At 44.3% G+C, this 23,591-nt stretch overlaps 1 protein-coding gene across 1 annotated transcript in view; it reads right to left on the reverse strand.

Moving 5' to 3' along the window:
* The window catches only part of CRYBG3 (crystallin beta-gamma domain containing 3), a 165,739-nt gene that overhangs the window by 100,946 nt on the left and 41,202 nt on the right, over positions 1–23,591 (reverse strand). Inside the window, exon 2 of the mRNA XM_075854447.1 lies at positions 15,340–15,412. Within this exon, the coding sequence (XP_075710562.1) occupies positions 15,340–15,412 (73 nt within the window). The remainder of the gene's footprint in view (positions 1–15,339; positions 15,413–23,591) is intronic.

The following is a 23,591-nucleotide window of genomic DNA, read 5'->3' on the forward strand; positions in this document are numbered from 1 at the left end:
GCCAACTTTTTGGAATCTGGGAGGAAACTCAACCAAACAGAGAACATATAAACTCTATGCAGGTGTTGGCTGTCATAAGTAACAATATGCAATCATACAAAATATGCAATGAAACGATAGCTCCACTAAAATATTTCTCAATTTATTTGTCAAAGAACTGCCAACAAAATAGACAAGGGACTATAAAGAAAATTAGGCCAAAACAGCAAAAAAATGTACATGAAGCAAAACTTAGAAGTGCTGTAGTTCTTCAAACCTAAGGGTATGTGCACACACACTAATTACGTCCGTAATTGACGGACGTATTTCGGCCGCAAGTCCCGGACCGAACACAGTGCAGGGAGCCGGGCTCCTAGCATCATACTTATGTACGATGCTAGGAGTCCCTGCCTCGCTGCTGGACAACTGTCCCGTACTGTATCAGTACGGGACAGTTGTCCTGCAGCGAGGCAGGGACTCCTAGCATCGTACATAAGTATGATGCTAGGAGCCCGGCTCCCTGCACTGTGTTCGGTCCGGGACTTGCGGCCGAAATACGTCCGTCATTTACGGACGTAATTAGTGTGTGTGCACATACCCTAAGGATGCAGTATACCATAAAAACATTTATATTACAAATGGTAAAAATGTTTTTGGGAAATCGCACGACATAATAGTTTATTCAACAATAATTATGATACTTTCATTATGAAATGTTCTATTACAATTTGGGTTGTTTCCTATAAATTCCTATGAACATTCTTATTGTCTAGCCAAAGTTACCTCCCGAAGTGGTCTACATGGCTCCTAAATTCTGCAGTATTTCTATTCATATGTATAGTCACCGAAGAATTATGTAGGCAATGTTTTTGGGCTGGTATGACAATCAGGGGTTATTGTGATTATTACTGGACTCCTCAGCTGGGCAGCAGTCTGACAGACCATGGGACATTTGTCCATACATGGCCACCATAGGACCTCAAAAATGAAAAACAGCATCAGACTGGGATTCCTTGGACCTACTAGAGAAAATGATTCCGCGGGCTCATCCTCAATCTATACAGAACATGTGCACATCCACCGTTAACTGCATTGTAAATCTTGATGATATCATTGCACACATATGACATATAATCAATAAGGCCGAATAGGTTATTAAGCTCATAAGTAATAGACCATAGTGGCAAGTGATTGGCTCTACAGTCAGCTCCAAATGGGGTCGACTTCTGCTGGACCTTTGAGGCCTATTGTGTCCGAGCCTGCGCCCACTCGAGGATCCTTTGGGACTCTGATGGGCCATTCCAACGCTTACAAAGGATTTGTATAATTCCTAAAGAAATCTATACAATTATGCACCTCACTTTATATCAAGGCTAGTGTCTAGAAGGCAGGGGGTTAATTAGACAACTGTTAAGGACCCCAATTCTTAGGAGGCCCCAACAGCTTTTACAAAAAGGGTTTGTAGTAAACAATGTTGTTTCATAAAGGACAATTTCATTTTGTCAAAGCTTTGGCTGCCCAGCAACATCAGAGGCTCCAGAGACTACATGCACAGCATACTGAAATAAGGGCAGTCATTGGGATTGTTGATTGATGCCAGCGCATACTAATGTGGAGCTGCAGTGGCATTAGGATCAATGACTGTATAGGGACCGTGCTGTACCCTGTTTAATATGTATATAAACCATGTATTTTTAATCTGTTGACTTTATAATACTTATACCAAATATTCAACCGATAAAATTAGATTTTCTATAAAATGAATCACAAGGTTTGTTTCTTTTTCTGTACAAACAGATAAACCAATAAAAATCCAGAGCTCTTCCAAATGTAGCACTTTCCAATAAAGATGATTTCTGGGAATAATCTTACTGGTTCTGTGTACATTGTGTTCAGGGGAATCTATCAAGGAAATGTTGTTATTGTGTCACCCAGTCCAGTCTTACAGCCAATAAAAATGCCAGGTCTGTCCGTTTTATAAGTTTTATTGATCTATAACCCATGCTTGTAGGGACCTCTACTATGTGTTCAAGAGAACTTGTTTCTGAATTTCACTCATGAAAGTACCGTGAATGAGATGACTGATAGACTCGTAGATGCGTTATTTTTTTTTTCTTTTATAGATTTAACCTTTCATTTTTTTGTCAAAAGAAAAAAGTTGGTAAGTCATTATACAATGACATACTCACTTTAGTTCTTTAAATCTAAAGAGTAAATACACCTAAAACTAAAAATTCAATGACCTCTAAAAAAGAAAGTTATATGGTCACTAATTTTTCAACAAACATTGTATAAATCAATAGTATAAGCGAATATAATAAACATTGTAATATATTAAATGACTCTTTCTTCACTTATCAGGCACCCCCTCCTAACTGTCCACTCACTCTGAATTTACTGATAAATCCATCTCCTCCAGACCAGATGGACTAACAACTCGCTGAGGGATCAGTAACATGCTGCCAGTAGAAGTCTATATAGAGAGGGGAGGAGGGAGCAGAATGAGAGAGACACACACAGATGCTGCTGCAGCTTCCTGGTAAGTGTTATTTCTCACCCCAGTGCTGGATTTTCAGCTACACTGCACATTATTGCTGTTTAATGTCCATCATGCTGCTGCAGCTTCTATATATGTGATAGATAGAGATAGGAGAGGAGAATTCTCCTCTTCTTTGTGTGCAGTGTATAGGAGACATGATAGCCATTAGGCTCCATCCACTAGCTCAGAGAAAACTGAGAATTAAAGATAGAGCCTGAGAAGGGGGGAAAACTGCTAAAAAAAAATGCAGAATACAAGCCATATAATGGCCAGAAAGAGTATTATATCTCATGTACACACATATGACAACTTATTCTGAATAGTCACCTGAAAGGTTAGGTACGCTAATTGTACTTTGCATTGCTTTAAGAGTTTGGTGGTATTTTTCTTAATTTTATTTACTATCCGTATAAAAAAAAATCTTTAAATATTCCAGTTTTCATACAGACCACTGAAGCACACACACTATAGGCTGACATTTCCTGTTTCCTACAGCTCACTTTCAGCTTTGCTGTGTAGAATGTGAAAGGGTCAGCAGATTTAATGTAACGTCCGTGGTTGCTGACCACGAACTCCTTCCATCCAGTCAACGCTCTTCTCTCCAGAGATGTTTGCACATACGGCCGTCCTGTTCCACAGTGACCACCAGGGTGCGCTCGCGAGCTCAGTCCAGACTCAAGAAGCCAGAGTGCACGCATGTGGGAGATTGTGCTGATTGCTCCCTGAGCACCCTGGGCTATAAGAAGGTCTCAGCCCCTTCCTCCCACGCCTGAGCGTTGTTGTCGTATTCCAAGTGTGTCTTGCAAATGGTCCCCTAGTGTTTCCTGCTCCCAGTGTTCCCTGTTCCTGTATCCTGTATCCTGATCTAGTGCCGTGCTGTATTACAAACACAGATATAGACCCTTGGTAGCTGGCGGGCACAATATATTAACCAACGACTAAATGCCAGCAGGCAAGGACGCCCTATTTACCAACTACCAACTAAATTTAAATCTTTATTATGCTATATAAAGCGAACAGACAAACCACACATATATGATTAAAATGATCAATGATTGGAACTAGCTAGAGAACGTGGGTGATTGCTGCAATGTGCACGTATGTAGGACACCTATTAGACTAGATGTCCAGGCTGAGTACAGGAACTGCTGGATGTAGCAATAATTTCATAGGTTATCTACCAGTGTACATAGTAACCAAGCATGTATTAAAATCAGAGAAACCCCCCCGACATGTTTCGCTACAGCTGTAGCGTCCTCAGGAGTTATCGGGGCTACTGTCCGAGCTGCCACAGGTACCCTATATGAACTATAGACTCTGACCTGTGCCCTGCTGGCCAGCTGCCATACTGCCAAGGCGGTACTGCCCAGTGGGTCCACAAACCCTACATGACAGTACGCTCAGGCCATGGACCCCGCTGGTCGATCCAAGGCCATGACGATGTCACAAGAGATGCGGGCGGATATGCTAGATCTCCGGTCCCAACAGGATCAACTCCTCCAGGCCTTGAACATTCTCGCACGTCGGCAGGAGGCACGAGCTGCCGCTCCTCCTACTACACCTCCTGGCAGTACTGCTCCTCAGACTACACCTCTTGGCAGTGTTGATCCTCGTTTTTCTTTGCCACTTCCTGATCGCTATGATGGAGACGCAAGTTCCTGTCGTGGATTTTTGAACCAGTCCCAGATCCACTTCAGCCTGTATTCAAGGGCATTTTCGTCTGATGGCGCAAGGGTCGCTTTCATCATCTCTCTTCTTACTGGCAAGGCCCTTGCATGGGCGAACCCTATCGGGGAGAGACAAGGACCAGAGACCCGTGACTTCCAGGGGTTCCTCTGGACATTTCGCATGGTGTTTGAGGAACCTGGACGAGTCTCCTCTGCTGCGGCTTCCTTGCTGAACCTACGCCAATGAGACATCTCTCTGGGCGAGTACGCCATCCACTTCCGAACCCTGGCGGGAGAATTGTTGTGGAACAATGATGCCCTGGTGGCTACATTCTGGCATGGACTGTCTCCTAAGATTAAACACGAACTTGCCGCTCGAGACCTGTAGTCTACCCTGGATGACCTCATCCTCCTGGCTGCCCAGATTGATAGAAGACTCCGAGAACGGCTCCAAGAGGTTCGTCGGGAGGGAGGCCTTCCTAGTCTGGCCCCTACCCTGCAGCAACCCCTGCCGTCCTCAGATGCCGATCCTCCTCAGGAGTCTGTGAGGATGGACCAATGTAAGCTATCTACCCAGGAGAGACAACGCACACGCACTTCGGGACTCTCTTTATTGCGGCCTCGGAGGCCATCTTGTGCGTCTGTGTTCCCAAAAGCCCAAAAGCCTAGGGTTCGTAGGAGAGACAACCTTGGGTAAAGAAGGACTCCCATCTAAGTTGTCCATAACCGTGACCATAGTCTCCAGTGAGAAAATGCATCAGGTCTCTGCGTATCAGGACTCTGGAACCGCTGCTAATTTCATTTGTAGAGACCTGGTGGACCTTCTCCAATTACCTACTACCCCTCTGGAGAGACCGTTGATGGTTGCATCAGTAAATGGACTACCTCTGCCAGACCCAGTTATAGCTGTGACCAAGCCACTGAGGCTCAAAGTAGGGGCTCTCCACTCCAAACTTATACCGTTCTATGTCCTGTCCAAGGCCGTTAACCCTGTGCTGCTGGGTCTGCCCTGGCTCCGACTACATGCCCCAGTCCTGGACTGAAACTCTGGAGAGGTTCTCCAGTGGGGCCCCCGAGTGTCGCAGCCAATGCCTGGTGCAGATTCGTTCGGTTCAGCCTTCTCTGCCTCGATCATTGGCAGGATTGCCTGGTCATTATGCTGCATTTTCGGACGTCTTCAGCAAAAGGGAGGCGGAGACACTGCCCCCACACCGGGCGTATGACTGTCCTATCGAGCTGATCCCTGGTGCATCCCTTCCCCGTGGTAGGATTTATCCTCTCCCCTTGCCAGAGACTCTGTCCATGTCCACCTATGTTAAGGAGAACTTGGAGAGGGGCTTCATACGGAAGTCTTCCTCCCCGGCAGGAGCCGGGTTCTTCTTCGTCAAGAAAAAGGATGCCTCCCTGCGTCCTTGTATTGACTACCGGGGTCTCAACCAAATCACAGTGAAGAATAAATATCCGTTGCCGCTGATCTCTGAATTATTTGATCGTATACGTGATGCCAAAAATTTTTCCAAACTAGACCTGCGTGGGGCTTACAACCTAATCCGGATTCACCAGGGTGACGAATGGAAGACTGCATTTAACACCCGTGATGGACACTATGAGTATCTAGTAATGCCCTTCGGCCTGTGTAATGCTCCCGCGGTCTTCCAGGAGTTTGTTAATGACATTTTCGGTGACCTCCTCTATGTTTGTGTTGTGGTCTATCTTGATGACATCTTGATTTTTTTCTCCAGATCCTGTGACTCATCAGAGACATGTCCGTCAAGTTTTGCGGCGGTTAAGAGAGAATTGTCTGTACGCTAAATTGGAGAAGTGCGTTTTTGAAAAGGATGCTCTGCGCTTCCTCGGCTACATTGTCTCGAATAGAGGTCTCAAGATGGATCCTGAAAAGGTAAAGTCTGTTCTGGAATGGCCATGCCCTCAAGGCTTGAGGGCCATAAAGCGCTTTCTGGGATTCGCCAATTTTTACAGACAGTTTATTCCAAACTTCTCCTCACTGACTTCTCCTATCTCTGACCTCACAAAGAAGGGCATGGACGCCAAGGTGTGGACTCCTGAGGCAGAGTCTGCATTCAATAGCCTGAAGAGTGCCTTCTATCCTCCATCGTCCCAACATTTCTCTACAGTTCTCGCTGGAGGTGGACGCATCCCCTGTCGGTGCTGGTGCACTCCTGTTCCAGAGACGTTCCAAGGGCAAGTCTATGGTATGTGTATATTTCTCTAAGCTCTTCCGCAGAACGCAACTACTCGATTGGGGATCGGGAGTTACTGGCCATCAAGTTATCACTGGAGGAGTGGAGACATCTACTAGAGGGCGCAGCTCATCCCATCCTGATTTTTACGGACCACAAGAACCTCACCTATCTCCACACAGCCCAGCGGCTGAATCCTCGTCAGGCCAGGTGGTCGGCGTTCTTTACCAGGTTCCAGTTTGAGCTCCATTATCGCCCGGCCGACAAGAATGTGAGGGCCGATGCCTTGTCCAGGTCTTTTGAGACAGAGGACACCATGGAGATGCCACAAAACATTATTGATCCGTCTTGCATTGTCTCGGTCAATCCCCTGCAAGTTGGGTACATTCCTCCAGGGAGGACTTTTGTGCGCCTGGCTGACCGAGGGGGAATCCTCCGCTGGGGACACTCCTCTAGACTGGCAGGTCACGCGGGGACCCGAGATCTGATTGCCCGTCATTTCTGGTGGCCCACGCTGCCCAAGGACATTTTGGACTTTGTTTCGTCCTGCCCAGTGTGTGCAGCTAACAAGGTCGCTCGCTCCAGACCTGCTGGCCTGCTCCAGCCATTGCCTGTGCCCGATGCTCCCTGGCAGCATATAGCTATGGACTTTATTACTGACCTGCCTCTCTCTTCTGGATGCAGTGCTGTCTGGGTGGTGGTGGATCGATTTTCGAAGTTGGCCCACTTCGTTCCTCTGACCGGTCTTCCTTCTGCTCCTCTACTGGCCAAGCTGTTCATCCAACACATCTTCCGCCTGCACGGCTTACCGCAGCATATTGTATCTGATCAGGGGTTTCAGTTCACCTCGACGTTGTCGAGAGCCCTCTGCGGACTCCTAGGTGTAAAGTTGGACTTTTCCTCGGCCTACCATCCTCAGTCCAATGGTCAGGTCGAGAGGATCAATCAGATCCTGGAGAACTACTTACGCCACTTCATCTCCAAGCAACATGATGACTGGGTGCAGTTGCTTACGTGGGCTGAATTCTCTTACAACAATCACACCACCGAGTCCACACAGAAGACACCGTTCTTCATTGTCTACGGCCAACACCCACAAATGCCTCTCCCGGTGCCTGATACGTTGAGGTACCTGCTGCTGACACGGCTTTTAGGGACTTTCTGCAGATCTGGCAGCAGACTCGATCCTCCATCCTGCTGGCGGTCGACCGCATGAAACGGAAGGCGGACACAAGGAGAAGAGAACCTCCTCAGTTTCTTCCTGGCACGAAGGTCTGGCTGTGCTCCAGGAATATTCGACGGAGGGTGCCGTCATACAGATTTGCTCCCAGGTTCCTCGAACCCTTCGTGATCCTACAGCAGATCAACCCTGTCGCCTACACGCTTTGGCTGCCTCCTACCCTCAAGATCCCCAACTCCTTCCATGTCTCCCTCCTGAAGCCGGTGGTTCTGAACAGCTTTACCAAGACTCCTAGCCCTGCGGTTGCCTCCAGCAGTCCTTCAGATATCTTCGAGGTTAAGGAGATCCTGGACATTACTAAATAAAAGGTTCTTCCTCTTACTTTTTTAGATTGGAAGGGGTTTGGTCCAGAATAGAGGTCCTGGGAGCCAGAAGAGAATCTCAACGCTCCTACCCTCATTAAGAGGTTTCTCTCTCATTCTGGTCCCAAGAGGAGGGGGCGTAAGAGGGGGGATACTGTAACGTCCATGGTCGCTGACCACGAACTCCTTCCATCCAGTCAACGCCCTTCTCTCCAGAGATGTTTGCATATACGGCCGTCCTGTTCCACAGTGACCACCAGGGTGCGCTCGCGAGCTCAGTCCAGACTCAAGAAGCCAGAGTGCACGCATGTGGGAGATTGTGCTGATTGCTCCCTGAGCACCCTGGGCTATAAGAAGGTCTCAGCCCCTTCCTCCCACGCCTGAGCGATTGTTGTCGTATTCCAAGTTTGTCTTGCAAATGGTCCCTTAGTGTTTCCTGCTCCCAGTGTTCCCTGTTCCTGTATCCTGTAACCTGTACCCTGATCTAGTGCCATGCTGAGCTGTAGGTGTGATGTATACCACGCCTGTCCTGCTTCTCCACGCCTGACGTCTACCTGCTGCCTAGTCCCAGCCAAGCCTGCCTTGCTACTGTCCGAGCTGCCACAGGTACCCTATATGAACCATAGACTCTGACCTGCGCCCTGTTTGCCAGGTGCCATACCACTAAGGCGGTACAGCCAAGTGGGTTCACGAACCCTACGTGACATTTAATGACAGCTCCATTGTATTGCTAAAGGCCTAGAATAGGCAAGATAGCAATGCTATGTACCATACACACAGATAAGGCTATGCATGCAGCTCCACTGCCACTCCTTTGTCTCTGGGGAGGGGTAGCACTCCATCTGTTCCTGGAGACTGTATTTGGTATATAACTCCCATTTACTGTAGCTGCCATAAAGCACACACACCCACTAAGCGCCTAGAGGTTTGTGTAGAGGCAACACAAGTCTAGGCCTATGCAGGAAGACACTCAACCCAAATCATTAATTTTTTTTCAAGATTTTGTATATTTGGCAAGGAAACATTGTGAACAATGACTCATGGGCTAAATCATAACTCAGTAATTTCATTTGACACAAATAGCTCACTTGGCAACATTCCTAAATTACAAGAGTAAAGTTGACCTGACCATATGCTGGAATACATTTGGCCGCCCTCAGAACGCTAGGCACTGCTGGCACAATGGAGGTCTGATACTTCTCTAAGACAATCTATGAAAAACTCCCCATCACTCAAGTTCTTGTTTCAACCATGCCAATACCAGACCTGGTCTGGAAACCTTCTGACATTTTGTAGGATGTACGGAAACAACTAATTAATGTTGGTCCATTGCTTCAGTGCTCTTATACACAAGCAAAAATGTCTGAAACCTTACGGGACTGATAGAATATGTTGGTCATATGCATACCAGGGGTCCGGAGATTGTTCTCGCTAGGTTGGGGCCAGTATTGGTGGATCAGCTCCTTTGCCACATGTCCTTTGTCATTACCAATTAAAATGGTGCCACTGTGACAGCTCCTTCTCTAAACCAGAGGAATACAACTACTGTCTTGCCGACCAAATTTTTCTATACTCCCTGGGATCCTCTGTATTTGTAGGTTTGTCCTGTAGTATGACAGAATCCGGGAAGACTCAGGTTTCTTAAAGGGGTTGTCAGAGAGTTTGAGTAGCTACAGCAAATATTACAAATTAAAACACAAACAGCGGAGACCGCTGGTGCATCAGCAATGGATCGGCAGGGGATTTAACAGGTGATTAATGTTTGTTTATTTTATAACATTTCATGCAGCTACTTTCATTTCATAAACTCTCGGACAACCCCTTTAAGGCTCCTTGGAGTACTACCAGCGACCACACTGTGGAGCTGTTTTTGTGTTTTCCTCGTGTCACTTTATGTACAAAATGTTCTCATTTTATGTAGAACACTTACAAGATGCAGAATCAAAGTAATAAAGTGATTTAACAAACTGATTTAATGTAATTAGATTATTCTGCAATCACAAATAGCGCTGTTAATGACGCCTGAACCATTTCAGCAAATTTTTAATTAATGGTAATTGGAATCGGAGAAGCTAGTTAAGTAAACAGTAAAAACGTAAAAATCACAGTGAGAGTATCAAAAGTAGAACTTAGAACACACAGCAATAAAGCATGATGCAGTGCATAAAGGGGGTGTCTGCTTTATGCAAACCCTTAATATGACCTATTAGGTCATATGAATTTAATAGGGGGGGGGGGGGCATAGCACTGATTTCAATGGTCGTAATGCTCCATTATGTGGCAGGGGAAATGAGCACCCAGAAACTTCCCCCGGCGATAGCAGCTGATCAAGTAGGGTCCCAGCAATGGGAGTCCCCACAATAAGCACGGGATATGGAGACATTTTGCATAGGTAGGAGTAGTCCAGAGCAAACAAACCCTTTAAAGTGAAGCTCCTCATTTATCTATCTTCTAAGTAATTCAGACTTGTCATAAAATTGAATTTGTGGTCTATGAGCTCAGACCCTCAAAGATTGCCAGAATGAATAGACCTTGGCACTGTGTTGTGCCCTTCGACTCATGGTTCAGTGATTTCCATATATTGGAGCTTTGTTGATGGCAGCTTTATTCATTTTAATGAAGTTGTAATGTGCACAGACCAACCCAGCCACTAAATCACTGACCCCCTCCGATGACATGTCACATATGGAGCTTGACTTTAAAGCATGTGAGTTGCATCTTGAGATGTGTTCACTTTATTGTCAACACTAAAGAGCGGCCATATTACGCCCACGTGAAACTGGCCATACAGAAATGTGATCACCTGTGTACTAGGGTGGAGTTGAGATATTTGGCTGAATCATTCAATATCCCTATGTATCCATGACTCATATGCTGCACCAGTGACACAGCCAGACGTGAAAGTAAGAAGTTATGATGCAGTGCCACACACTGTGCCAACGTTGTCCACAAATGGAAAAATAATCTCATTGATTCACAGTAATGCCTCGGTGTGGGATACATCCGTTTAATCACATCACATAGTGAAACAATAACTCTGACCTGAGTTAACACTGATTTGGAGTGACTCCAAGAAAAAGATGCACTTGACCCTGAGAAAATTACATCTTCTTAAATAAATCAGCACAGACCTGAGTCATGACCGGACTGCGTTCTAAATCCTTTCTTTCTTCAAAGTCCTTGAAATCCACATACAAGATAATATATCTAAACAACTCAGCACATAAGCGAATAAAACTAAATGTCAGAAAGGTTCTTGTTTCATTGCTATATTTGTATTGTTATGTTGAGTACTTAAAGGGGTTATCCAGTCGCTAAAAATTGATGGTCTATCCTCAATATAGGCCATGAATAGATGATCGGTCGGTTACGACTCCTGGGACCCCCGCCGATCAGTTGTTTTGAAGGGGGTGCAGCGTTCGTATGAGCGCTGCTTCCTCTTCATTTCTTCTTGCTCACTGTGAATTGACGACACAGATGTAGCGGCAATTCACGGTATTGCAGCCTTCTCCCATTGAAGTGAATACGAGCGCTGCACCCCCTTCGAAGAAGCTGAGTGGCGGGGGTCCCGGGAGTTGATGGTGTATCCCGTTGATGGCTATTAATGGCCTATCCCGAGGATAGACCATCAAGTTTTAGTGGCTGGATAACCCCTTTAATCCTTTACAAAACGACAGTAAACTTCTGTACACGGAACATGAAAATCTCATTGGTTATTTAAAAAATTATAAATTATTCATAAAATTATGAAAGACCCATCCAAATAAAACAGCACAATTAATTACACTTATGAGTGAGAGCAATCTGATAATGGAGCGGCGAAGAGGCAGAAAAATGACATTCCCATGGCTTCCTAGCAGCTGGCCAGTAGACATAAGCTGTTTTATGACAGTCTGCGTATGCTGATCCTTAAAGGGGTTGTCCAGGATTTAAAAAAAAGGTTCTGCATTTACTTTTTCAAAAACAGCACTACTCCTGTCCATGGGCTATGTCTGGTATTGAAGTTCAGTTTCATTCAAATAAAAGGGACTGAGCTGTAATGTCAAATACGTTGCATGGACAAGAGTGGCACTGTTTCTGGGGAACGAAGGCGAAGGCTGTTGCCCTCCACGAGCAAAAACATAGGCACGGTTTATAGGATTTCAAATTCCTGAAAGTTACTTCGGGAACACTTCTATTTGCAAATGGTGTAATTCTAATAATAAAATTATAATAGGGAATTATTACATTCCCTTATACAATCATTAAAGGGGCTCTGCTACTGATTGTACATAGAGTACAGCGGGGTTGGTCACATGACAAAGAGTCGTATCATCATCAAAGAAGACTGTGCAACTAGATTTCCGGTCCCCCGGCAGCGCTATAAAAATATATGAAAATCTCAGTGTCAGCGCGATGGGGGACCAGAATGTATATAAGCGAGTGTTCTCACATACTGCAGTGAGCACACTGCTAATAATTTTTGGTCCCCACATAACCTTTTAAGAAGTAGATTTGATTCACGCAATTATTATATACCCACAATTATGTAGGAATATGATTCAGGAACACATTCCCTCCGTCCAAGCATCTGCCAACATGGCCGGCACTCCTGGGGATATGAGAAAAGATTTCCAGGAACTGTGAATGAGCTAGCAACCAGAGATGACTGCAGCTTATTTATGTATATATCACCCACAAGACAGATTCTGTAATGCACTTAGTGCTTCGCTAGTCAGTGTGTTCACATGTAATATGACCCGACATATGCTGCATAATATTACCGGGTGACACAAGTACGCAGATAATGCGCTGCTCTCTATGAAGGGAACAGAACAAATGAATAAGGGGAATGCTAGAGCTCAAACCCAAAAGTTTTCCTACATAACAAGGCCTCCAGATGATACAGAAATATGTATGGCAAACAAGTTCAAGAATGTATTTTCCTAGAAAACGAGTTGAGAATTTACCGTTCATGAAAGAACGAGAGCAGAAATACAGAAGTGGATCCTTTAATAGATTGCACCAACAATAATTGCAGGAGGGATCTGAAATAAAATTTAGGGTACTTTCATAGGGTAAAATCTTTTGTACTATTGCACATTTTCCCCTTGTCTTGCTTGCTTTATTTCCTGAAGCGACGATCAGGAATAGGTAGCACAGAGAGGCACTGAATAGTATAGCACGTCCTGTGACCAATTCTATACAATGGGGGCCACCTTACCCAAGTCACCGTAGCCTAAATGGGCTAAAAGAAAAGAAATGAACACAGATTATATATAGATATATAATACTAACTATACTATCTTTATGCAGTTGATGAACTGAAATTAGACTTTATGAAGACACAACATTCTTTAAAGACAGCTGGCTCAAACTACTGGAACCCATGCCGATCATAGGTAAACGGCTGCAGGGAACATATAGTATAACATGCCACCATTCAAATGAACGGTCGACCATGTAATACACTGACGGGGTGGCTCAGACGCTCTTATGAGGGGAAATCCGCTCTGGTTCATAGAGGAGTGTCCTGAGTCCTAACAGGGAATATGGACAGAAATTGCCTTGATGAGACAACCCCTTTAAGAAAGGCACGGTAACTTATAAAGATAGGCACAAAAGGTGTATGCCACAACATGTGTAAAATATGAAACCCAAGAACTGCAGTAGAAAGTAAATAATAAAACTACTGACTTCTATCCTCTTTCCTTTATTTTAGAGACGGGTAATGGAGAATAGCTCAGAAAAATCATGCTAATAATAGTGCCACACAGTGCCCAATAATATCAAGGGTGTAGAGTGTTATAAATGGACCATGAATTGAGAGCGATCAAGTGCTCCTAGTAGAGGCAATTCATACCGTGCAACATATTGGAAAGTCTTCTGTCCTTCCTATTCTTATAGGAAAGTGACGGATTAGGTGACCTCAAAATAGGTCTGATATCCAGGAGGCATCCCACTAACAATAGATGTCGCTCTCAGTGTGTATACCCGGCTTGGAAACATGGTCACTTTGGGTGTATAATCATCCAGATCACTATTGTACCCATAAAAATCCACAGAATCTTGCAATGTGAACAGCAACTTGAGCAACAATTAAAATGCAATTGTGTCTGAGAAACGTTGATCAACTCAATAGTCACAAAAGATGTATTTTTCAATGAATCACTAAAGAACCCGAAACATAAAAGTGAATCTAGATGTAATGACCATGAATGTCCTGCAGCAATGACATATCAATTCAGTGCAGTGTACTAGCAACACTGGGAACATATGACATTTTCCATCATTTCCAATGAAATGGTTAACCACTCATTAACATAATCTCTATTGGGCGCATAGAAACGTAACGCTGCCAAAACAATCCTAAGTATCTGGCATTAAAAAAAGAATAACAAAGCAATAGACATTCACCACTGACCATGTGTAATGTGCGTGCCTCACTGCGGTGGGTGTACTCCGTGAGAACTGGCATCAGCTGACTCCAATGCTGTGTGTATGAATGTGCCATGTTTTCCACTTCACAGAGCAATATCCCAGCAAAGTTTCCCCACAGGCTGCCCCAGACCATGAAATATTGCTGGAAATTCTTAACTACTGCATGACTTCTAAGAGGGTCTGAGGGGCGATGGAGGACTTCAAAAACCGTCCCTTCAGACCCCGCACTAGGCATAATACATATCAGTTCTTACTATAATTAAAAAGCATATCCCATAAAATAAAGCTAGCCACTAAATATAAGACATTTTTTGTTTGTCAAGTTGTTAAAAATTCTATTTATTTCTTAGTAATATCTGTTTCTGGGAAAGGCAGGAGGCAGAAAATATCGCTCCCATGACTGCTTTCCCAGAGCCCTGAATGATAAATCCATCTACTTGTGTAGCACTGCAGTACATTTCCTATACGGCACATTCGGGAGTATGGGAGAACTGGGTGACATCTCCTATCTGAGCTATAATCGTTGCAATGTTGGTAAGCAACAAGCGTTCCCTTAAAAAATAAACCATAAAATATAAAACTTTTAAAAATTTGGCAGAAGAGACAACCCAAGGACTTGTATTTACTACTTGGCGGGAGAACCTGGCATTGTTTCATGCTGTCCTATAAATGTATATGGGATATTTACATAGAGATCTATATCATTTGTATATAAAGCCACTAGCGACGCATCTAAAGCTCAGTTGTTGTTGTTTTTTTTTAAAGTAAACCTCTATACTAGGGCAACATGAAACATGTTATTGGAAAAATTGCTATAGGTGGAAAAAGGACCAATTCCAATAATGTACCTCCCAAAATTGTGGGAAATTTTAAGCTCCACCTCTGTTCTGCTCAGAAACGCCCCTAAAATGACAAATAACCTCTATTTTTGCATATTTTAAGAGCCACTGCGAAAAACAGGACTCCAAAAACAGATGGAGTTTTTACCTACCTGCTCCGGTTCTGATGATGATGATAGCTCTTCATGTCTGTCACATGTCAGGGTGCTGTGATTATCTTCATGTCTGGGAGACAAGGACATTGGTTAGAAATCAGTTATGCACCAAGTGATCCGCAATACGTTGTGTATTCACACAGAGTGGTAGTGGGGCATCACCACATAAATGATTACAAAATTAACATGTAAATACATGCCTTTTTTTACAGTTTACCAATCAAGGTCCATGGTTTTTAACTCCTTAATCACTGCACGCTGTGTCCTTATCTAATGAAGGACATGTATTATTTAAAAAAACGTGAAAATAAAACAAATATTAATGAAATAATAATAAAAAACAAATTAACGACAAAAAAAATAACCTAATATCCACCCGCAACCGTGTCTGAGGCCCTTGTCTTGATGCAATTACCTTAACTAGGCTCTGTTTTATACACAGGCAGTTGTTAGAACATACCTAAGTATGCCCTAACAACAAGAAATATGGTAGGACAGCCCTGTGGGTCTATCTGCCCATATATGGTATGTCCCTCGCAGGAAATCCCTGTGATGCGATCCAAGGGGCATCCCCCTTTCTCATTTTCCCCTGAATGCTGCAGTCCGCTGTGATCGCAGAATTCACGGGAATAACAGCGGAGATGAGAGGTTTCTCTGATCTCCGCCGTTATAGAGCGGGGCTGAGTCTGTGTAATACAGCCATTGCCCCGCTCCTGACAGGAAGTGCGCGCGCGGTCAGCATGAGGTGATGCGCCCGGCGCTGCACTAATGAGCGGAGGTTCAGGCACTGAAGACAGCACATGGGGGTATTTAGCAGTGCGCACGCCATGTTCTGTCTTCACTGCCGCCGCTCATTAGTGCAGCGCCGGCCGCATGGAATCATCCTGACCCCGTGCACTAGTTATCAGGACTCAGGTGCGGGGCAGTGACTGTATCACACAGCCGCAGCTCCGCTCTCATACATTCACGTGTTACAATACTGAGCTGTGCGGCCGCACAGCTAAGTATCGAAATACATGAAATAACGGTATCGAACCGTTTGGGGATGGAGAGTATCGAAACAGTATCAAAGTTTCGATGCATCGTGCATCCCTACTTTGTATAGCAAAAAAACATTAGGTTTAGTGTCCCTTTTACTTTTAATTTTCAAATTGATTGGCTAAATTTATGTCCGGCCCACAGAATGGCTTCACCTCCTGTATTCTCCAATTTCAGTTATACATTTATTGTTATCACTGTGGAATTCAGTAACATACAATGGAATCTGGTAGGGTTAAGGCCTGGGCTACACTGAGACATTTTGTAGCGGTAATGATTGATTTTAACTATTGAGTGACAGCTGCAGTCCACAAGATTGAATGCAGCTCAATGGTTAAAATCAATCAGTAGTGCTGCAAAAAGTGTCAGCATAGCCCTTGGCCTTGGTGTTAAGCGCTCTGATAACCTCAATTCACCTCATTAAAACAATAGCTGGTTTCACCCAGTTTACAAACAAGATTTATTAGTTGGCCGCTCCTATATTTTTAACCTGGACAATATCTTATTTTTTTTAACATTCTTAGAAACGTATCAATATGGAGGTAATAATGATAAATCTATTACTTGAAGAAATGTGAAGCAATATACTAAGTATATATAAGTATAAATATATATGGAACATGTGCCCAATAACACCACTCATACAAAGATATTTTGCTTGTGGATGGCTCCTGTTCATCCAAACTCTTTGCTATGGGGTGACCCGCTGGCCATGCCTTCTTCGTCTCTGTTGGGTTCAATGCGCTTTCAACGGGAGGCTTGTAAACAACGCTTTAATTTGGTGTCGGGTTGTCCACCGTTGACCTCGGTACTATATACTCCCACCATTCCAGGGGGTACTACCTCCCCGGTGGTCAGATTGTGGACGGGGGCAGAGGTATTCCACCTGGCAGATATGGTTGATCCTCATATGCTAGAGCTTCACCCGTTTTCATATTTCCAACAGCATCATAACATCCACAGTGCCCTCTGTAGATAAGGCCACAGTGCCCTCTGTAGATAAGGCCACAGTGCCCTCTGTAGATAAGGCCACAGTGCCCTCTGTAGATAAGGCCACAGTGCCCTCTGTAGATAAGGGCACAGTGCCCTCTGTAGATAAGGGCACAGTGCCGTCTGTAGATAAGGCCACAGTGCCCTCTGTAGATAAGGCCACAGTGCCCTCTGTAGATAAGGCCACAGTGCCCTCAGTAGATAAATCAACACACCCCTAGATAATGCCAGTGTCCTCTTCAGATACTGCCACACACCCACTTGAAGATAATGCCACAATGCCCTCTGTAGAGGCTGCCCCAGTGCCCTCTGTAGAGGCTGCCCCAGTGCCCTCTGTAGAGGCTGCCCAGTGATGTCAGGGGCTTGCCCAGAGCTGGAGTCCCGGAGCAGAGCCGCTTCTGGCACTCTGCCTGGGATTCCAGCTCTGCTCCTGACATCACTGTCCATATATGGACAGAGATGTCAGGGGCAACCCCAGAGCTGGAGTCCCAGGCAGAGCGCTAGTAGGCTCTTCCTGGGACTCCAGCTGTGCTCCTGACATCACTGGGACTCCTGCTCTGGGGAAGCCCCTGACATCATTTTTGATGTCAGAGGCTTCCCCAGAGTCCCGGAGCAGAGCCGATAATAGCGCTCTGCCCGGGACTCCGCTCTGGGGAAGACCCTGACACACTGTCCATATATGGGCAGCGATGTCAGGGAATTCCACAGAGTCCCGGAGCAGAGCCGATAATAGCGCTCTGCCCGGGACTCCGCTCTGGGGAAGACCCTGACACACTGTCCATATATGGGCAGCGATGTCAGGGAATTCCACAGAGTCCCGGAGCAGAGCCGATACTAGCGCTCTGCTCGGGACTCCGGCTCTGGGGAAGCCCCAGACATCGCTGTTCATATGTGGACAGCGATGTCAGGGAATTCCACAGAGTCCCAGAGCAGAGCCGACACCAGCGCTCTGCTCGGGACTCCGGCTCTGGGGAAGCCCCAGACATCGCTGATCATATGTGGACAGCGATGTCAGGGAATTCCACAAAGTCCAGGAGCAGAGCCGACACCAGCGCTCTGCTCCGCTCTGGGCAAGACCCTGACACACTGTCCATATATGGGCAGCGATGTCAGGGAATTCCACAGAGTCCCGGAGCAGAGCCTGTACTAGCGCTCTGCCCGGGACTCCGGCTCTGGGGAAGCCCCAGACATCGCAGTTCATATGTGGACAGCGATGTCAGGGAATTCCAAAGTCTCGGAGCAGAGCCGATACTAGCGAATCTGTGTCCCGCGGGCCGCAGATGACAGCCCCAGGGGCCGCATGCGGCCCGCGGGCCGCGTGCTTGAGACCCCTGCTCTAGATCCTCTTCATTATCTCCTGAATGTCCCTCCTAGGTCCTTGGAGAAACCCCTAGCTCGACTTTTTCGGCACTTTCTCACTGCTGAGAAAACCCTGATTGCTTGGAAGTAGAGACAGACTGCCCCTCCTTCTCACATCGACTTACTGACTAGGATTAGGGAAATCCGCACTATGGAACATATGACGGCCTCACTTGACAATACGTTGGACAGGTTTAAAGTGGTCTGGGATCCGTGGGATAAGTATTGGCTACCGATATCTCTGAATTAGAATTTGGATTGGTCCTTGATTGACCTTTTTGGTTTTCTTCCCCCCCCCCTCCCTCTTGTATTTTTCCTGGTGTCTTGTTTTGTCTGTTTGGATTTTCTAATATGTCAAATGGATTGTATGGCCTGCCCATGCGTCCTTATGTCATGTGTGTATTTTGAAAATTTTCAATAAAAATACAGTTGAAACCAAAGATATTTTGCGATGATGAAATTTTCCCATAGAAATCATATTATTTTCCAATTTAAATCATAGTGTAAGGGGGTAGCGTGCCCCCTCCCTGGTGAAGATGTTACTGTTTCTTTAAACATAACACTGAGAGCAGTAAGGTGCTGTGGTGCTGGCAAACACATGACTAAGGGGAGACACTGGAGATAGAATGTGTCCAGTAATGGTGGATATAGTTAACAAGCAACCTCCACTCAACAGAGATTGCTATACAGCGGGTGGAGCTGCCGGGGACCCTCCGTGCAAGAGAGCGACAAAAAAGGGCCAGAGAGAGAAAGGACCTGGAGATAAGGAGGATGCTATCCCTTTATCGGGTGGCATTGAAAGCTCTGTCTGGAAGTTAAGTGGTGAGCCACCATTGCCTGTATTACCGCCATTGCATTTTTTGTAACGTTCCAAGACTCTTTAGTTTCTGAGAAGTTGTTGCACCCCCTTATGACCGTTTGTCTGAGACCACCGGCCTAGTAAAAAGAACTGTTGATTGCATCAAACTTGAGCCTACTCTCTTCCATCACGACAAAAAACTCCCTGGCCTACCAATACCTCGACTTATAATAGTAGAAATTGATTGTAGTGATAATGGAATACAATAGAAAAACAATAGAAAAGCACAACTGCTTAATTTAAAAAAACAAAATAAAACAGCACCACACTTGTCCACAGGTTGTGTGTAGTATTGCAGCTCAGAGACTATAGAATGACCCTGATAGCTGGCGGGCAATAAACATTCAAGGAAAGACTATTGTGCCAAGGCATACAAACACCCTAGTTCCCAGCTATCAAATAAATGTTTAGAATTAAACTAAAATGTAACTTTTTTTTAGCATGGCTAAAAAAGGATTCCAATAAGGACATACAACAGATATGTTTAAAAGTAGCCAGTGTTAGCTAGCAGGATGTGGTAGGTAGAGGAGCGTAACCGCAGTATATTGAGTGAGCGCAAAGATGAACTGATGTGGCAAACGGCGGCTGTAGTACGATGTGCCAATGACAGTTAACTAAGAGATTTACAGTACAACTGCTAGCCTAACAAAGAAATGAAAAGCTCAGAAGGTCATTATTTTCAATGAGCCCGGACCGCAGAACACGGCCGTAATAAGACAGGTCCGTTCTTTCTGCGGTGCGGGCTCCCGGGCCATGCACGGACGGTAAAAACTACGGTCGTGTGCATGGCCCCATAGAATTGGGGCCGCAATTCTCCCGTGGATTTTCGGGGGAATTGCGGCCACAAAAACACGTTCATGTGCATGGGACCTAAGATATAGAAATAGGTACGTATAAGTTCAATGGTGATAACCATAATGCTGATGGGAATGAAGGACAAAAAGAATACAAATAATTAATTCTTGCCATTTATTGGCATTCCTGGGTAATGGACAGAAGAGTCAGTAAGGAATGGAAAAATACTGAGCCTAGAGGTAATATATATCCTCGTGAGGTACATCAGAGAAAAGCGACGAAGGTGAAGCCCTCGTTAAGTCCAATGGGGGTTAAAGATTTTAATCTGTGAATCCATCTCGCTTCCTCCTGCAAAAATTTTCTGTTCAGATTGTCAGCTCTCGGGCCCAATTTAAGTTGGGTAATGCCCCAGAATTGTAGGGAGCTAGTATTGCGATTGTGAAAGGATCAAATATGTTTTGAAAGAGGGGTATCCTCCTTGGTATTACTAGTACTCAGATGCTTTGAAAGCCTTCTACTTAATTGTTGGACGGTCTTACCAACGTACAATTTTGGACACGGACAATTAGCAGCATATACTACTCCACTACTCTGGCAATTGATGAATTCTCTGATAGTAAAGGATTTACCATCAAAGGGATTACAAAAACTCTTCATAGTAGGCATGAAAGGACAGAACGAGCATCTACCACAAGGGTGGGAGCCTTGTATGGGGGGAAGGAAGCCTGGTCTTACTTTGAATAGAAGGTTTAGAACAATTGCTAGGTACCAGAAACTCTCGGAGGTTCTTACCTCCACGGTAGGTAATATTAGCTACAGTAGAGATGGCATTACTGAGGTCAGGGTCAGCTTGTAAAATAGGCCAGTGTTTTTGTAAAATGTTAAAGACTTGAGACGAACAACCGTCGAAGTTCCCTACACATCTGACAATAGATGGTGATTTTTTAAATTTGCTACTCTCGCAATACAGCAAGTCCCCTCTCAGGGGCACCCTAGCTCTTGCATAAGCCCTATGTAGGGTCTTTTTAGGGTATCCCCGTGCTAAAAATTTGAGATATAATGTATCACATTCAATTTGGAAGGCGTGATCATTTAAGCAGTTCCTTCTGGCTCTGAGATATTGTCCAATAGGAATACCTTTCTTGAGTGTGGGTGGATGAAAACTCTCCCAGTGTAAAAAGCTGTTAGTAGCAGTTACTTTCCAGAATATATTTGTATGGACACTGCCACCAGGATCCAGAGGGATTTTCAAATCGAGGAAATTAATTTCCTTGTCATGTATCTCATATGTGAATTTCATCCCAATATTGTTATTATTGAGAATATCTATGAAGTCGGAGAAGAGGGTCTTATTACCATCCCAAAAAATAATATCGTCAATATACCTTCCCAAAAATAAAATGTGAGAGGTGTAAAAAAGCAAATCCTCAGTGAAAACTAAGTGTCTTCCCACCACCCTAAAAAAAGATTGGCATAAGTGGGTACACAAACAGTGCCCATGGCAGTGCCTTCAATTTGATGGTAAAACTTACCATCAAAAAGAAAATAATTGTGAGTGAGTAAAAATTTAAGAAGTGATAGAATAAGGGTATGTGCACACACAAAATCAAAAACGTCTGAAAATACAGTGTTGTTTTCAAGGGAAAACAGCTCCTGATTTTCAGACGTTTTTTAATCAAACTCGCGTTTTTCGCTGAGTTTTTTACGGCCGTTTTTGGAGCTGTTTTTCTATAGAGTCAATGAAAAATGGCTCCAAAAACGGCTCAAGAAGTGACATGCACTTCTTTTTCACGGGCGTTTTTCTATCCGGCCGTTTTTCAAAACGGCCGCGTAAAAAAACACCCCCTTGGAACAGAACGCCGTTTTTCCCATTGAAATCAATGGGCAGATGTTTGGAGTTGTTCTGCTTCTGATTTTTCCTCCATTTTTTGGCCGTTTACGGCCCGAAAAAGGGCTGAAAATAAGCCGCGTGAACATGCCCTAAGTCTGTTGTGTGTGGTATTGCAACTCTGCCCCATTCACTTCAATAAAGCTAAACTGCAATACCAGACGCAACCCATAGACTCTAGTGGCATTATTTCTGTAAGAAAGAAGTCATATTTTTCTAATCCTGGACAACCCGTATAGGAGGAGGATGAGCTCTTAAAAGGAGTTTTTAAACAACTTTATTTTAATTTCTTCTAATCGCTCAGTATTTTCCTTCCTTCCAGACTGGATACATTTTTCATCAAAAGCCTGAGTTAATCTAAGCAATCTGTTTCATAGAACATGAGAATACAGAAAAGTACTACTCGGATTCCGCTGTATAAAGTGCCGGAACTGAGCTACAATGTATCCAAGGGCAACAGAAAGAAACAATTATTGTGCCAGGACACCATACAGCCTTCTCAATTTCAGGCATTTTATGTGGAAACGTCACTAGGAATTAAAATGTGTTTGCTGAAATTCACATCTGCTTTTTTCATCTTGGATAACATCTCTCCACATGAAGAGAAGGTGCCCGATTTCCTGACCCACCCTTGTAATGAAGGCTGAACATAAACATAGCGCATGGAATTCTAGTCCTGTATACTATGTGAGTCACTATTCAAATCGTACTGTAGCTCCAGGTAAAAGGTTTTATTCAGGTATGCTTATGTAACAATATTGTTCTCTACAGTATATATTACACTGAATGTGGTCTGACCACATTTCCTCAACACAAAAGCAACAAAAAAAAAAGTAGTAAATCTTTGCCTCAAACTTTTAAAGACATTACAGAGAGTTTATTTTACAAATACATCGTAAATTGGCCCATTGGCGCGGCTGTCAAATAGTCTGTTAATGGCCGCACGTTGTTGTGGGTAAAACTGCCCTTTACCTGCAAAATTGTGCGACCATAAAGGATGTATCCATTAATAGTTGCACGATTTTGCAGTTAAAGGGCTTGTTTTGTATGGAGCGTAATGTATTTTTATTAGTACCATTTTGGGGTACATATAAAATATCAATGAACTTTTATTATTATTTGTTTTACGCCGTTCACCGTATGGTTTAAATAATGTGTTAACTTTATTATATGAGTTGTTACTATTCGGGCAATACACTTTTGCAAAATAAAATCACTTTTTATTTTTTCAATGTGAACACTTTTATTTATTAACGTTATTACATTTTATCACTGGGGGACTTAACAATATGTTCCTTTGATCGCTGATACAATATACCA

The sequence above is a fragment of the Rhinoderma darwinii genome, chromosome 2, assembly GCF_050947455.1.
Source record: "Rhinoderma darwinii isolate aRhiDar2 chromosome 2, aRhiDar2.hap1, whole genome shotgun sequence".
NCBI lineage: Eukaryota > Metazoa > Chordata > Amphibia > Anura > Rhinodermatidae > Rhinoderma > Rhinoderma darwinii.